Source organism: Rhinoraja longicauda, chromosome 19 (genome assembly GCF_053455715.1).
Source record: "Rhinoraja longicauda isolate Sanriku21f chromosome 19, sRhiLon1.1, whole genome shotgun sequence".
NCBI lineage: Eukaryota > Metazoa > Chordata > Chondrichthyes > Rajiformes > Arhynchobatidae > Rhinoraja > Rhinoraja longicauda.
The window spans coordinates 10,243,121-10,260,884 of NC_135971.1; the positions used below are offsets into that span (position 1 = coordinate 10,243,121).

Consider the following 17,764-nt stretch of genomic DNA (forward strand, 5'->3'; position numbering starts at 1 on the left):
ACGTGGTCACAGGGAAAACGTGCAAACTCCGAACAGACTGCAACAGAGGTAAGGTTTGAAATCTGGTCTGTAACCCTGTGAGGCAAAGGGTCTCCCTGCAGCTCCACGGCACGTCAAATGTCCCCACCTGCGCAAACTCTCCTGATAAACAACCCTTCCAGACCCGATAGGGTCCTCGTAAATCTTCTTGCACTCTCTCCAGTTTGCCAACAACCTCATTGTGTCAAACGCTGTCTTTAATATCTTGACGTTTGAAAGAATGAGCAATGAACACATTCTTCAACTCCCTGCCTGTCACTGTTGCATCTTCCATGGCACTGTGTACCTGCACCCCGACATCTCTCCATTCTATAAAGCTCCCCATTTACTGTGTATGTCCTGCCCTGGTTTGTCTCAGCAACCTGCATCGGCTCACCTTCACATGAATAAATCCCACCTGCCGTTCCTGAGCCCATTGGCCCAGTTCACAGGGATCCCATTTACTCTCAGGTAACCTTCTTCACTCTCCACAATGTCACCAATTTTTGTTTCATCTGCAAACTGACTAACCGTGCAACCTACATACACACCCAATCGTGTATATAAATAAGGAACAGTGGACTCTGTCTCCAGTCTGAAAAACAACCCACTACCAACATCCTCTGTCTGTGACCTTCAGGTAATGTTGTGTTCCATCCGCTAGTTCACCCCGGATTCCATGAGATCCAACATTCCAGAGCGGCCTCCCACGCGGTGTGTAGAGGTTGCATCTCTCAGAGGGCAGTGAATATCAACCCTCCTCCTTTTGCTCCTCCTCCCCCTCAACCATCCCCTTCCTCTCCTTCATCCCTCCTCCTCTCCCTCTCCACCATTCCCTCTCATCCTCTCCCTCTCCCTGCAGCACCTCCTCACAAGCCCCCCCGTCTTCTTCTCCTCCACCTCTCCTCCATACCCCTCCTCTTCCTCTCCTTCACCTCTCCTCCTCCTCACCCCTCTTCCTCTCCACCTCTCCCTCATCCCTCTCCTTCCCCTCCTCTCCCTCGACTCCTCTTCTTCACCTCCTCACCCTTCTATTTCTCTCTCCTCCTCTCCCTCACCCCTCCATTCCTCTCTCCCTCACCCCTCCATTTACGAACCCACACGTCTTTGGGATATGGGAGGAAACCGGAGCACCTGGAGGAAACCCATGCAGTCACAGGGAGAATGTGCAAACTCCACACGGACAGTACCCGAGGTCAGGATGGAAACCCTGGTATCTGGCGCCGTGGGGCAGCGGCACTACCATCTAGGCCACTGTGCCACCCGAGGGAAAAAGCAAAAAAGGGGGTTATGCCGATAGTTTTAGACTGAGGAGGAAGCGTGCCTGGAGCATGAAGACCAGAAATGCGTGATTGGGCCAAATCGTCTGTTTGTGGGTAGGAAGGAACTGCAAATGCTGCTTTAAACCAAACATAGACACAAATTGCTGGAGTAACTCAGCGGGACAGGCGGCATCTCCGGATGGAAGGAATGTGTGATGTTTTGGGTCGAGAACCCTCTTTAGATGTCTGTTTTGTGTCATTTGCATCCAATGAATAATTCAAAAACCCCACAAAAATATTTCAAAGAACATTAAAATTGTCATTGAAAAGGCTGCAATATTAGAAACAGAATCTGCAGTTTATATTAATAAACTAAATTAAAATATACAGTCCAGCTGTAATGTAATAGTTGCATTCCTAGCAAACTTGTGTTAATAGAAAAATCACACGATTAAAAACTGGAAGGGGCGATTTGGGACCACAGTTTGGGGCTGGCACGAACAGTTACAATGCCCCTGCAGAATTTGCAGAATAAAAGTCTCGCTTTTTCGCACAGTCCTTCTTGTAGAATGTTGTGTGTCATTCATGTATACATGTCGTTAAACTGGAAAGATTACAGAGAAGTTTTACAAAGATGTTGCCAGGACTTGAGGGCCTGAGCAATAGGGAGAGGTTGAACAGGCTCGGACTTTATTCCTTGGAGCGCAGGAGGATGAGGGGTCACCTTATGATGATGTATACGATCCTGAAGTGAATAGCTAGGGTAGAGGCACAGAGTCTTTTACTCAGAGTCGGGGAATCAAGAACCAGAGGACACAGGTTTAAGGTGAGACGGGGGAAAGATTTCACAGGAATATGAGGGGTCACTTTTTTAATACAAAGGGTGGTAGGTACGTGGAACGAGCTGTCTTCCTATTGAGGGAGTGCAGCGCAGGTTCACAAGGTTAATTCCAGGGACGGCGGGACTGTCATATGATGAAAGAATGGAGCTGCAGAGCTTGTATTCACTGGGATTTAGAAGGATGAGCGGGGATCTTATAGAAACACATAAAATTATGAAGGGATTAGACACGCTAGATGCAGGAAACATGTTCCCGGTGTTGGGGGAGTCCAGAACCAGGGGTCACACACAGTTTAAGAATAAGGGGTCGGCCATTTAGAACTGAGATGACGAAAAACTTTTCACCCAGAGAGTTGTGAATCTGTGGATTCACTGGATATATTCAAGAGAGAGTTAGATAGAGCTCTAGGGGCTCGCGGAACCAAGGGATATGGGGAGAAGGCAGGAACAGGGCACTGATTGAGAATGATCAGCCATGACCACATTGAATGGCGATCCTGGCTCGAAGGGCCGAATGGCCTCCTCCTGCACCTATTGTCTATTTATCTATGTATCCCATCTTGTCCCCCTCCCCTCAACCTCTCCTCTTCTGCCTGCCCTCCTTTCTCACCTCTCTTCCCCCACCCCTCCTCCCCGCCCCTCCCCGCCCCTCAGCCACCCCCCTTCCCTTCCCTTCCCCATCCGCTCCGTCCCCTTTCCCTTCGCCTCTCACCCCTCACCTCCTCCCCTCCTCTTTTCCCCTTCACTTCTCCTCCCCAAACACCTCCCTCCCTCCCCATAACCCGCCCTTCCCCTTTTTCCTCCCTCTTCCCTCTCCAGGTTGGGACCAGGCCGCGCCTCCATGGAGACGGGCCCCGCCGTTGCCCTCCTCTCCCCCCCATCTCCGGTCGCCATGGTTACTCACCCCCTCTGCTCCGGCGCCCGCCCGCCTGCGCGCCCAACTGCACGTCACCAGCCGGCGCCGCTATTCCGCCCCGACACGTGACACCAGGTCGCCATTCACCCGCCCCGGACACGTGACACCAGACCTCATTCAACCGCCCCCGACACGTGACACCGGATCTTCATTCTCCCGCCCCGATACGTGACACCTCCTCCCATTCCCCGCCCCCCATTTCACCCGCCCCCGACACGTGACAGCAGACCCCATTCCCTTTCCCCCCGACACCAGACCCCATTGACCCGCCCCCGACACGTGACAACAAACCCCATGCAACCGGCTTGACACGTGACACCGGACCCCATTTCACCCGCCCCGACACGTGACAGCAGACCCCATTCCCTTTCCCCCGACACGTGACATCAGATCTCCATTCTCCGCCCCAACACGTGACACCAGATCTCCATTCAACCCGCCCCCGACACGTGACACCAAATCTCCATTCAACCCGCCCCCGACAGTTGTCAATTTCAATTTAAAAGACTTTATTGGCATGATAAGATACATCATTATATTGCCAAAGTATAGAACATTGCATCATACATATTTAAAATGCATGAATATAAAGACAAGCATACAATGCATGGGTCGATATGGCCCTGTACATGTACATATATATATTCACGCAATACATTTATAGCCTTTTATCGATTGCTACTCGTTCTTGCAGTTGTAAACATACAGCAAGGTGGCAAGTTTAGTAGCTTGATATTAATTTCCTTAGTGTCAATTTATGTATGAGTGTATGTGTACATGTTGGTCATTCACTGTCTCTCAGGTTGTGGCATGCTGTTACGTATTGTGCGCCAAGATGTGCCGTATTTCCTTCGCCAAGGATTATTCTTAGTTTTGATATATCGTCTAGTTCTTTAAAATCTGGGGTTGCCAGACTGAGTTTTTCAAGATATATTTTTCTTCAGTTGTCTCCGTCCACACCCCCTTCCCCTCCGGCACGTGACAACAGGCTCATCCGACCACACACCCACGGCACGTGACAGCAGAGTGACGTAACTCAGGGCGCTCCCATTGTCCTGCCCTCCGCACGTGACAAGGGCCCCGTTCCCCCAGTCTCATCCCCGCCTCAAAGATTGGCAACTCTTTGAAGCTTTGGTCATGGGGATGAACATAAGTTGCAGAAGTGAAGTTCCAGGAAGTTATCCACAGTGCCATTCAACAAAACAGTTGTGTTTATTTCTAAATCATTCTGTTCAGTGAAAATGGATAGACAAACAGCCGTGTTTAAACGTGTTCATTCATTAAAAATTCTCCTGGGAGCCCTTGACTTAGTCACCCAACCTACGCATGGACTGACAGTGGGAGCTTCACATGTTTCAGTGTCCCATCTGCAAAGACCACAGCACTCACTTTGTCCAACTCATTGGTGAGGCTGCACTCGAGAATATTATGTTCAAAAGGACACAAAGTGCTGGAGTAACTCAGCGGGTCACAAGTGATAGGAGCAGAATTGGGACATTTAGAGATATAGCACAGAAACAGGCCCTTCGGCCCACCGGCTCCGCGCCGCCCAGTGATCCCCGCACATTAACACAATTCTTACACCCACTAGGGACAATTTTTACATTTGCCCAGCCAATTAACCTACAAACCCATACGTCTTTGGAGTGTGGGAGGAAACCGAAGATCTCGGAGAAAACCCATGCAGGTAACTGGGAGAACATACAAACTCCGTACAGTACAGCACCCGTAGTCAGGATCAAACCTGAGTCTCCGGCGCTGCATTCGCTGTAAGGCAGCAACTCTACCGCTGCGCCACCATTCGGCCCATTGTCTACTCCGCCATTCAATCATGGCTGATCTCTCTCTCCCTCCTAACCCCATTCTCCTGCCTTCTCCCCATAACCTCTGATATCCAAAATAATCAAGAATCTATCTATTTCTGCTGTAAAAACATCCACTGATGGCCTCCACAGCCATCTGTGGGAAAGAATTCCACAGACTCACTACCCTCTGGCAAAATGAAAATCCTCCTCATCTCCTTCCCAAAAGAACTTTCTTTAATTCTGAGGCTATGACCTCTAGACCTAGACTCTCCCACTGGTGGAAACATCATCTCCACTCTATCCAAGCCTTTCATTATTTAGAATGTTTGGATGAGGTCCCCCCGCATTCTTCTAAACTCCAGCGAGCACAGGCCCAGTGCAGTCAAACGCTCATCAGGCAGCATCTCTGGAGAACACGGATAGGCGATGTTTCAGACTCAATCTGAAATGTCACCTATTGAGGTTCTCCGGTGATGCTGCCTACTCAATTATTCAAATATTCCTTACACCAAGTCAAGCCTGATGCACCAATTAAGTCATACAGTGTGGAAACAGTCCCAACAGCCCAACTTGCCCATCTCAACCAACATGCCCCATCTATACTAGTCCTACCTGCCCCACATTTGGCCCACGACCCTCTAAACCTTTCCTATCCATGTTCCTGTCCAAGTGTCTTAAATTTTAGATATACAGCGTCAGGGTTCAATCCTGACTACGGGTGCTGTCTGCACAGAGTTTGTACGTTCTCCGTGTGACCACATGGGTTTCCTCCAGGTGATCTGGTTTCCATCCAAATTTCAAAGACGTGCACATTGGTAGGTTAATTGGTTCCGTTACGAATTCTAAAACGTCCCCTGAGTGTGTATGATAGTGTTGATGGTAATGGTCATAGTGTTGATGGTTTGCCATGGACTAGGTGGGCTAAAGGGCCTGTTTCCGAGCTGCACCTCTGAAATGAACTAAACTATACGAAACTAAGTTAATCCAATGGTGCGGATGTCACTGGAGTTTAACAATTCATCTGAACGTCAGCATCTAATTCCCCCAGCACCCCACAGGGATGGTCACCCTTGGTAAACGTGAATTTTCGTGAACAGTCTGTGACGCATAGCGCTGTGGCCATAGTGCTATATTTAAACTCCACAGCGCTGTGCCCATAGTATACTACCCAACCTGCTGAATGGCGACAATGTTTTCTGTTTTTTGTTGGCAGTTTATGCTCAGTCACACATTCCAATCACCCAATCAACTGGATAAAGTTGAAAAAAACACAGATCCTGAAAATCCAAATGGAAACACCATTCGTCGTCGGTATTAGACCTGAAATGTAAAGTCTGTTTCACCTTGCCTGACCTGCTGAGTATTTTGGGCAATTTCTGCTTTTATTCCACATTTTAAGCCATGCATGTGGTTTGGGCCGCAGGTGTGGTAACAGGTGACAAAAAATCACTGATTAAATCAGATTCCCGCTGTTTCTGCAATTGTCAAAGTTAATTCTCAAAGTTACAGCTGGTCAGTGGTCGCACCGCGTGACGTTGCTGCCATCTAGTGGCGGGACCAAGAGGTGACGCGGTTAACGCGTTGAAATGAACGGATCGACAGCTCTGATTCCACTTGCTGTTTATTTCTCTCTTCCCACATTTACATTCCCCCTGGTTTTATTTCCGCGCTCACTGAAGTTTTTACCACGAGGAATTTGGGGATTAAATGGGAGCCGTTCAGCGCCGACCTGTTGTCCACCGGGTTTCTGCCCCACAGCCCCTGAGCTCCGCTCCTGACGCCGGTCCCGGGACCCGACCCTTTTACACACCCGGAGCGGAACCGGAGCAGATTCTCAGCCACTGGTCTTCATACCAAAGCTCGAAGAAAGGATAAAGTTTCTCCGTGAATTTATTCCCAGTGAAGGTGTGGAGATGGGACTTGGTGTCCGCGTCGTAAAATGAAACTGTCCCGGACTCGTAACTGAGATAAACTCCCACCCTCCCGGGGATGGGACGGGCGGTGAGACGGGATGGAGGGGAGGTGACTGCATCAAACTGGCCACCCCACCGCCCGATGCTCCAGACTCCAGTCTCCGGGGTCAGTGTGACCGGTCTCTTCCTCTCCACAGACTCTGCGGCGACTCCCAGACTCCAGCGCCCACTCCCTGCCACCTCCACCTCCCAGTAATGTCTCCCCGATGTGAATCCCTCCGATCCCAGCACACACGCACTGCCTGTAAACCTCTTCCCGGTGTCAGGGAGACTCCTCCGGGTCCGGGTCCGTCTCATCCTCTTCCGATCCTCAGACACCTCGAGCCCCTGAGCCGCTGTTTCCACATCCAGGGTGACGGAGACTGGGGGGAGAAGCAGAGAAGCAGAGAATCAGAGAGTCCCCGGGGGTCGGGGGGAGACTCGGGCAGCGCGGCCCCGGGACCGGGGGAGAGGCCGCTCGGCCTCAGGCACAGGCGGGCGGACAACTGAAACCCTGCCCGGGGTTTCACCCACAACCATATCGGGTGGACAACAGACATCTTTACCGGCGTTTTTAACCGGGCTGGAGAGGGGAAATCCCGAGGGTTATCGGGAAGGGGAGGGGGTGGTGCATGCGGACGGGGAAAACAAATGCGGAAAGTGAGGATGAACGAGAGATTGCGGGTGGGGATGGAGAAATAAGGCGGGTATTCACATATCTTGCGGGTAGATGGCGAGGGAGAGGCAGATTGGAAGATGAGGAGACTGGTGTGAGGGGTAATTGGAGATGGTTAAAGAGGAGGTAGTGGAGTTGCCGTGATCACACTGAACGGGAGTGGACTGGACGGGCGAGGCAATCTGCTACTGGTTACTTGCTTTATTTATTGGAGGGTGGATTTAATGCGTCTGTGCAACCAAGAACACTCTGGTCTCGTTGTGAACCAATATATGAACTTCACTGAGGGACTTGACAATGTTCCGCATGTAAGGCTGGTCCAGAAAGCGAAGGCAGGTGGGATCCAAGACGAGTTGGTAAAATGGACCCGTAATTGGTTTGGTGGTTAGAGGTAGAAGGTGTGATTACTAAGTTTGTGGAGAACAGGTATTGTTGTGGACAGCAAGGAAGTCTGTCAAAGTCTGCAGCAGGATATAGGCTAGATCACCGATACTTTATTGTCATGAAGTAGGTGGTGGAATCAGATGTCATCACGACATTTCAGAGGCATTGCAATTTAGCCATCGAGGTGTAAAATAATACGGTTCTAATGCGAGCAAATGGGATTTGTTTGGCCGGGACAAAAGATGGAGATGGGCACGATGGGCTGAAGGGCCTGACCCTGTAATGTACAACCATGGCACTCTGGCTCCAAGAGTACTGAAAGACTGAGTCATCTCAGCCACCAGTGCAGGGAATTCCTAAGGTTCCCCAGACTTTGCGTGCAGCAATGACTCCTTATCTCTGTCCTAAATGGTCCAGCCCACATTCTGAGAGGGTGGCTGCTGGCTTCAGACCCCTCAGACATGGGAGACATCCTCCCTACACCCAGCCCACTGAACAGTCAGATCTCCTCAAATACAACTGAACTCTCGAGTACACAGGCCGAGTCTACTCAACACAGGCCCGCACAACACATATCATTACAGAAACAAGTATTGTCTATCGTTGCTGCATTCCCTCTGCGCAGAGCTTATCTTTGTTTAAGTAGGAAAAAAATAAGACAGAAAGAAAGTAGATACGGGAGTAGGCGCTGCCCCTCAGGCACATCCTCTGTTCAATGTGATCATGGCTGATCTAAGATGGCTCCAATCCCTCTTCAGTGTGACTTCACCATAACCCGCAGTTTAATGATATTTCCAATATCCAACTATTTTCCCTTCACATATATCCAAAAATCTGGACTGTCGTCATTAGTTAGGTCACACAATTCAAGATATTTACTGCTGTGCTGGAGAAACAACTTCAACCCTCTGCGTGGTACGCGGTCTGGATGTTTGGATCTGATCGAATACAGGGCGAGTTACACAATGGAGCACAGCCGTGGCCTGAAGTCAGAAGACAGCGGGTTGGTGGAGGGATGCACACTGGAGTCTCTCACAAAGGGTGTGCCATAGAGCTCGATGCTCTTTCCATTATTGGTCGTTATTTATATGGGCGCTTTATGTGAGTATGTGGGTGGCATGGTTAGTAGTTTTGTGGAGGACACTAACATTGATGTCGTCATGGACAGAGAAGAAGGTTATCTGAGATGAAGAGTGATCTTAATTAGCGGGTGTAATGGGCTGAAGAATGGAAGACGGAATTTTTCTGAAGTCTAAAGATTGAGGGCATCAGTTTAAGGTGAGATGGTAAAATTGGGAAAGGAAGTGAAGGTCAATGTTTTCAGACGGTGAATGGTCGAGAGATAGAACGAGATGCCAGAGGCGGAGGCGGGTACAATTACTGCGTAATGCTTACATTTGTGGTGTAATCAATAAGAAGAATGGAAACTGAACATGTTTTACCTCGTTGAATGACACAGGTTTCTCTCCACAACGTGTTCAACACAAAGTGGTTATGAATCTTTTCAATCGGCAAGGCCCTGTCTGTCACTGACAATGTATTAACCTCATCACGAACCCTGCAAATATTTAACAGCTGGTTAGAATCTGACCTTCAACAATTTCGGAGCTGTTCTACGAAAACATCACCGTTTCAATCAAGAGTGTATCCTACCTCCTTTTCCGACCAGCTGCCTCCTGAAAGAAACAAAACACAAATCTGAATAACTGGGCCAGAATATCTGCATCCCAACAACCGAAATGGCAAGCAAATTGACACAAGATTCGTATTTACCAACTCTTATTGCGGCAGGCACACATAAAGAGGATACAGTATTTCTGTAGGGACAAAGAACACACGGAAAGCACATGAAAATTATGCCATAATTGAGAGGGGGCATGTTACGGGGAAGAATGCGAAGATGGTGGGGTGTTATCTGAAGAAGATGGCAGGGAATGAAGGGGTGGAATGATTTAAGATTATCTGTGGATTTAAATGGGTGGGGCGAATAATAGTATTCCTACTTTTAGGGAGAACAAAATTCAAAGATGAAATATGGGATGGCCTTTAATAAATCCCATTAGTAATGCAGCAAAGGGAACGTGGAACTCAATCGCACAAAAGTGGCTGAAGCCATTACTGGAGATACATTGAAGGGGAAGCTGGATAAGCACAAGAGTTTTCCCCCTGTTTGCCCCATTCCCTTCAGGTCCAATTCATGGATGACAGATGACTAACGATGATGTGTGTGCCACATTCTAGATTTCAATGCTAACCCCCACAATGTGGCCATGGCTAATCTTGCCCAGGACAGAACTCCCCCTTTTCCCCCATTCCCCTCATGTTCATTTCCTGGAAGTTTCAACAACAAAAAAAGTCTCTCCTCCTGGTTCAAATACTGCCAACAGTTTAAATCCCCAAATGTCTCTGGGTTAGAGAATTCCAGAGATTCACTGCCCTCTGTCCAGTCGTGGACCTTGGAGACAATGGTAAAACGACTGTTCATCCTTTTAAACTGCAAGGAATATCGATCCAACCTCGATAAGGACAGCTGATGAGACCAGCCCCTCATCCTGCAATGATCCCGATGATTCACTTTTGTGTTGCCTCCATTACTGTAACATCATTTCATGGTTAACGTCATGAAATCTCTGCAAGGTGCTCATGATGTAGGTCGGATAATTGTGACAACCTCCTTGACAAGATTCTACGAGTGTATTACCAGCAAAAGAATAACCGGCGGAGAACATTCCCCTTTAAGAGCAGAAGGATAACTAGGGATAGGACAGGTAAAATTAAGTGCTGTTGAGGAGGTCAGATTCCAATGTGTATCCCAGACTAAAATCATTAGACTGCCTTCACGGGGATGCTCTAACGCCACAAACTCCTTTTCCTCTAATGCTGACCATACAAAAGACTTTCCCCTTGGTCTTATGATCCCTGCAGATTTTCCTTCTTTTCGGGGAAATATTACACGTTCACTAACTCAGTGACAAGGTCACAGCGACTCTTTCTCAAGGAGTTTGCAGGCCGTGTTGAGATCACACAGTTTAATCAGGAGGTCCTTTCATTTGGGAAGAACAGCAGCACGGCGCTGGAACAGACGGAACATTGACCCAGCTCTGAATTACGGGTGAATGATGCATTAATTTCAGAAATGTCACCCACCATGTTGTGACTGTGCAGTTTCACTTCGCCTAACAGCAGGGTAACCCCTCACCTTCAGAAATATCCCGTTGTCTTTTTGATCCATCTGTTTCTGCAACGTTGAGAGTTCCTTTTGGATGGAATTTAAATTCGCTTGAATCTCTTGAAGACTTTTCTCCATTGTGCGTCGAATCTTCTCCTCTTCTTCCCGGATATCCGCCAGCACGCGCCGCTCTTTCTCAGTGAGAATCTGGTGCAGGTCAGCAAAATGGGATGTCATCTGTGACTGAAGGTCGTGTGACTGTTCCTGTGAAAGGGAAGGTGACGATCAATATGTAATATTACTCTATTGTGTTTCCTAACGATATGGGAGGGGGTAGTTGGTAAATCACCCTTGTGGCATGGAGCACAATAATAATCTATTTGGCCCACCATGTCCATGCTGCCCTTTGTAGACATCTACGATAGTCCCATTCACTTGGGTTTAATCCGTGTGTTTAATTACCGTGGCAATTCAAAAGCTTGTCTTAATGCTTATTCCATTTCGCCTGCCCGTTCATTCCCACTCATTCGCCCACCGCCCACTTTCACGAGCATAACATGCAGTTGCCATCTGGTCATCTAACCCATCTGACTTTGGGATGTGATATGAATCCCTCGCTGTCACAGGGAGAATGCGTGAATAACATGGACAGCACCGAGATCAGACTAGAACCATGTCACCAGAAGAAGGAGACACCAGCAAATCGTAGAGTCACATAGGTGACTGTGTGGAAACAAGTCAATAGACAATAGACAATAGGTGCAGGAGGAGGCCATTCGGCCCTTTGAGCCAGCACCACCATTCAATGTGATCATGGCTGATCATTCTCAATCAGTACCCCGTTCCTGCCTTCTCCCCATACCCCCTGACTCTGCTATCCTTAAGAGCTCTATCTAGCTCTCTCTTGAATGCATTCAGAGAATTGGCCTCCACTGCCTTCTGAGGCAGAGAATTCCACAGATTCACAACTCTCTGACTGAAAAACGTTTTCCTCATCTCAGTTCTAAATGGCCTCCCCCTTATTCTTAAACTGTGGCCCCTTGTTCTGGACTCCCCCAACATTGGGAACATGTTTCCTGCCTCTAACGTGTCCAACCCCTTAATAATCTTATACGTTTTGATAAGATCTCCTCTCATCCATCTAAATTCCAGTGTATACAAGCCTAGTCGCTCCAGTCTTTCAACATATGACAGTCCCTCCATTCCGGGAATTAACCTAGTAAACCTACGCTGCACGCCCTCAATAGCAGTCCAACTTGCCCAAGGTGACTCACCTACTCTGGTTCCACCTGCCCGCTTTTGGCCCCAGTCATTCTAAACCTTTCTATTCCATATCGCGGTCCAAATCTATATATTATTAAACCTCTCATCTTGTATATATACATATTTGTACCCGAAATTGAGCCAAAACAGTACCCGATCGCACAACAATAAGGCACATCTTACTCACCATTGCCGTCCGGTTCAAATGTTTGTTATATTTTAAAAGTTATTCACTTTTTAAACTTAAATATCACTTTTTAAACTTTAATAAATGCCTTTTCCACTCTCCCTGCGCGTCAGCCGCCCCTGCGCAGTAATACCTCCGTGTCCGATGTCACAATGGGAAGCTCGGGTCCGCGCCTGCGCAGTTGGGGCCCGTTGATGTTAAGGGGGTCGGAGTGGGTGAGTTGGGGGGGGAGGGGGGAGCGGGAGAGGGGACGATGCTACACAAATGCAGGAGATGTTTTGACCCAACGGGTCCACAGCAGCTTGTGCATTGTATATGTTGTTATACCTGACTCAACCACCTCCTCTGGCAGTCTGTCCCATACCCCCACCATATGCTGTGTGAAAAAGATTCGTAGTAAATCTTTCCCCTCACACATTAAGCATATGTCCCCTGGTTATTGATTCTGCTAGTAGGGCTAAAAGGGGAAAGTTGACAGGGGTGGAATTGGGCCATTCGGCTCATCAAGTCTACATCGCCACTCATTCATGGTCTAATCCCATATTCCTGCCTTCACCCCATAACAATTGACACCGTTCCAATAGGGAATTTGTCTCTCTCTGCCTCAAAAAATATCCGCTGGCCTCTACAGCCCTCTGCGCAGTGAGTTACACAGATTAACTCCCCTCTTCCTCACTGCCTTCTCTGCCTCAGAAGGCAGTGGAGGCCAATTCTCCGAATGCATTCAAGAGAGAGCTAGATAGAGCTCTTAAGTATAGTGGAGGCAGGGGGTATGGGGAGAAGGGAAGAACGGGGTACTGATTGAGAATGATCAGCCATACGAAGGGGAAATCATGCTTGACAAATCTACTGGAATTTTTTGAGGATGTAACTAGGAAAATTGACAGGTGAGAGTCAGTGGATGTGGTGTACCTCGACTTTCAGAAAGCCTTCGACAAGGTCCCACATAGGAGATTAGTGGGCAAAATTAGAGCACATGGTATTGGGGGTAGGGTACTGACATGGATAGAAAATTGGTTGACAGACAGAAAGCAAAGAGTGGGGATAAACGGGTCCCTTTCGGAATGGCAGGCAGTGACCAGTGGGGTACCGCAAGGTTCGGTGCTGGGACCCCAGCTATTTACGATATACATTAATGACTTAGATGAAGGCATTAAAAGTGCTATTAGCAAATTTGCAGAAGATACTAAACTGGGGGGTAGTGTGAAATGTGAGGAAGATGCAATAAGGCTGCAGGGTGACTTGGACAGGTTGTGTGAGTGGGCGGGTACATGGCAGAAGCAGTTTAATGTAGATAAGTGTGAGGTTATTCACTTTGGAAGTAAGAATAGAAAGGCAGATTATTATCTGAATGGTGTCAAGTTAGGTAGAGGGGATGTTCAACGAGATCTGGGTGTCCTAGTGCATCAGTCACTGAAAGGAAGCATGCAGGTACAGCAGGCAGTGAAGAAAGCCAATGAAATGTTGGCCTTCATAACAAGAGGAGTTGAGTATAGGAGCAAAGAGGTCCTTCTACAGTTGTACCGGGCACTGGTGAGACCGCACCTGGAGTACTGTGTGCAGTTTTGGTCTCCAAATTTGAGGAAGGATATTCTTGCTATTGAGGGTGTGCAGCGTAGGTTCACTAGGTTAATTCCCGGAATGGCGGGACTGTCGTATGTTGAAAGGCTGGAGCAATTAGGCTTGTATACACTGGAATATAGAAGGATGAGGGGGGATCTTATTGAAACATATAATATAATTAGGGGATTGGACACATTAGAGGCAGGAAACATGTTCCCAATGTTGGGGGAGTCCAGAACAAGGGGCCACAGTTTAAGAATAAGGGGTAGGCAATTTAGAATGGAGATGAGGAAGAACTTTTTCAGTCAGTGAGTGGTGAAGGTGTGGAATTCTCTGCCTCAGAAGGCAGTGGAGGCCAGTTCGTTGGATGCTTTCAAGAGAGAGCTGGATAGAGCTCTTAAGGATAGCGGAGTGAGGGGGTATGGGGAGAAGGCATGAAAGGGGTACTGATTGAGAGTGATCAGCCATGATCGCATTGAATGGTGGTGCTGGCTCGAAGGGCTGAATGGCCTACTCCTGCACCTATTGTCTATCAATTGAATAGTGGTGCTGGCTCGAAGGGGCCGAATTGCCTACTCCTGCATCTATTATCTATTGTCTATATTGTCTGACTAAAGAAGTTCCTCCTCACCTCCTTTATGAAAGAGCGCACTTTAGTGCAGTGGCAATGATCTCTGGGTCTGGACTGTCCCACCAGTGGAAACATCCTTTCCACATCCACTCCATCTCAGTGCCTTCCCACCCAGTGTCTCTCCATAGCCCCAACCCTCGACTCCTGAGCTGTAGAGAGGTGCCCTCACGTGACACACACATCACGTTGACGAAAACTGCACAAGATGTGGTAATCGAATTTGGAAAACCTCACCAGAACTCCAGAAATCTTCTCTTGCTGTTGCTGCTCCATTTGCTGCATCTCTGATTTCTTTTTTGTGAGAGATTCGAAGGATGATTTCACCTGATTCTGGCATTGGGTGTGAGATCAGAGAAGAAATTTGTTAGCCAATAAAGAAGAGATCACACAATGATGCGATCAAAATCGGTTTGCTTTTACCTTGTAGATTTCAACAGCTTCTTCTATCGGTAAGAAGCTGTGAGTCTTGTGTTCCATCGCATCTCGACAGATCACACAGATCAGTTTCTTATCAGTCTCACAAAACAGCTTCAGTTCTTCCTGATGTTTCTCGCAGTGAAGTTTACTTTCCTTCTCTGTCCGATTCAGGCTCAGTGCTCGAGCTTTCTCAGCCAGTCTAACTAAGGCCTGATTTACTTTGAGGGTGCGGTCTGCAAACTGCTCTCTACATTCCGGGCAGGAGTTTCTCTCCTCCCTGTCCCAACTCTGTGTGATACAGGGGCGGCAGAAGTTGTGCCCACACTCCAGTATAACCGGATCGGTGAAGAAATCGAGGCAGATGGGACAAACTGCCTCCTCGGTCCAACTCTCGACCTGGTCTTTCGCAGCCATTGTAACTCCGCCTCTTCATGGTTCAGTGTTTTCCACTGCGCGCGCTGCCGTCTCCGGCAATGACGTTATTTGGGTGCAAGTGTTCAGTGTGAAAGTGTCCTGGCCACTTCCAACTAATCACTCGAGGGAGGGGTCACTTAGACATTAAACCGGTCTGAATATAGACGAAAGCGGAGAGATTGCCCTGGGATTGTGCAAGGCAGGACAGAAAGGGACATGGACCAGCGCTAAGGAGGTGTAACTGAGGAGGCGTTGCACCTGTTGGGCAGTGGAACCCGCCGCCCGCATCTCCGTTCACAGCCCGGGATCAAGATAGAAAGAGACTTTTACCCGGTCTCAGAGGGTCGTCTGACATAGGACCCGAGGGCCACAATCATGGCGACCACTTTTAAGAAATTGAACAAACGCACCTGCGGCCCCAACAAGGGTGGGGTGGGGGTTCCCCCGCTGTCAACCACAGGGCAAGTGGTTCACGGGTTCCTCTCAACCACCACCTCCCTGTCAATGAAAACCTGCCACTGTTGAAGGTGTAGGAAATGCAGTCGCCAATTTGCAGAAAGGACAACTCAAAAACAACGTTCAAAAGATTAAGGGGTGGTAGCGGTAGAGTTGCTGCCTTATCGTCAGAGATTCGTCAAAAGGCCGAATGGCCTACTCGTGCAATTATTTTCTACGTTTCGCCGTTTCTATGGTGACGTTTTGGAGAGTGAATCCATTCATCTGGGATGGAGCAAGATTTTCATGAACTGGGCCAATGGGCGGATCAACGGCTGATTTATTTGACTCGGATAAAGGTGATGCAAGTTGGTAAGACATGCCAGGGCCGTTTATCTGTCTGTCTGTCGTAAGAAAATAACTGCAGATGCTGGTACAAATCGAAGGTATTTATTCACAAAGTCCTGGAGTAACTCAGCAGGTCAGGCAGCAGCTCAGGAGAGAAGGAATGGGTGACGTTTCGGGTCGAGACCCTTCTTCAGACTGATGTCAGGGGGCGGGACAAAGAAAGGATATAGGTGGAGACAGGAAGATAGAGGTAGATCTGGGAAGGAGGAGGGGAAGAGAGAGACAGAGGAACTATCTAAAGTGAGAGTGGGGCTGAGGGAGGAGAGAATGGGGGGGGAGAGAGTGGGGTAAACGGGGGTTGGGGAGGGGGACAGCGGGGGAGAGGGGTGGTTGGGGGAAGAGATAGTGGGGGTGGGAGGGAAGGGGGAATGTGGGGGTCAGGGAAGAGTGGGGGGAGGGAAAGGGGGGAAGGTGGGTGGGGGAAGGGGACAGTGGGGGTGGGGAAGAGGGGACAGTCGGGGGGAGGGGGACAGTGAGAATGGGGGTGGGTCGAGTGTGTGGAGGGGTGAGGGCATGAGGGGCTGAGGGTGGGGGGAGGAGAGGAGCGGGAGGTGGGGGAGGAGGGGTGGAGGAGAGAGGGGGGATAGTGAGAGTGGGGCTGGGGGAGGAGAGAATGGGGGAGGGGGAGGGGGAGGAGTAGAGAGTAGGGTGGGAAGGAGAGTGGGACTTGGGAGGGGGACTGGGGATGGTGGGGGAAGAGAGAGTGGGGTGGGAGGGAAGTGGGAATGTGGGGGTCAGGGAAGAGTGGGGGGATGGAAAGGGGGGAAGGTGGGTGGGGGGAGGGGACAGTGAGAGTGAAAGGGGAGGAGGGGGTGCGGCAGGAGGGGGATGCTGGGGGGAGAGAGGGGGTGTAGGGGGAAGGGGGGTGGTGGTGGTGGGAAGAGAGTGGGGTGGGGGAAGTGGACAGTGGGGGTGGGGAAGAGGGGACAGTGGGGGTGGGGAAGAGGGGACAGTGGGGGTGGGGGGAGGGGGTCAGTGAGAATGGGGGTGGGGCGAGTGTGTGGAGGGGAGGGGTGGGGGTATGAGGGGCTGAGGGTGGGGGAGGAGAGGAGCGGGAGGTGGGGGAGGAGGGGTGGAGGAGAGAGGGGGGATGGGGGAGAGTGAGAGTGGGGCTGGGGGAGGAGAGAATGGGGGGAGGGGGGAGCAGAGAGTAGGGGTGGGAGGGAGAGTGGGACTGGGGAGGGGGACAGTGGGGGAGGAGGGGTGGTGATGGGGAAGGGAGAGTGGGGGTGGGGGGGGGGGAGGACAGTGGGTGTCAGGGAAGAGGGGGGAGGTTGGAAGAAGCAGAGAGTGAGGCTGGGAGGGAGAGTGGGACGGTGGAGTGGACAGCGGGGGAAGGGGGATAGTGGTGGGGGGAAGAGAGAGTGGGGGTGGGGGGAAGGGGACAGTTGGTGTCAGGGAAGAATTTGGGGTGGGGAAGAGG

At 49.7% G+C, this 17,764-nt stretch overlaps 1 protein-coding gene across 1 annotated transcript in view; it reads right to left on the reverse strand.

Moving 5' to 3' along the window:
• LOC144602818 (uncharacterized) overlaps nucleotides 1–15,498 on the reverse strand; it is a 31,625-nt gene extending 16,127 nt beyond the window's left edge. The window contains 7 exon segments of the mRNA XM_078415940.1: nucleotides 6,626–6,652; nucleotides 6,654–7,177; nucleotides 9,297–9,412; nucleotides 9,508–9,530; nucleotides 11,054–11,287; nucleotides 14,902–14,997; nucleotides 15,088–15,498. Of these exon segments, the coding sequence (XP_078272066.1) occupies nucleotides 6,626–6,652; nucleotides 6,654–7,177; nucleotides 9,297–9,412; nucleotides 9,508–9,530; nucleotides 11,054–11,287; nucleotides 14,902–14,997; nucleotides 15,088–15,498 (1,431 nt within the window).
• Nucleotides 15,499–17,764: the final 2,266 nt, after the last annotated feature.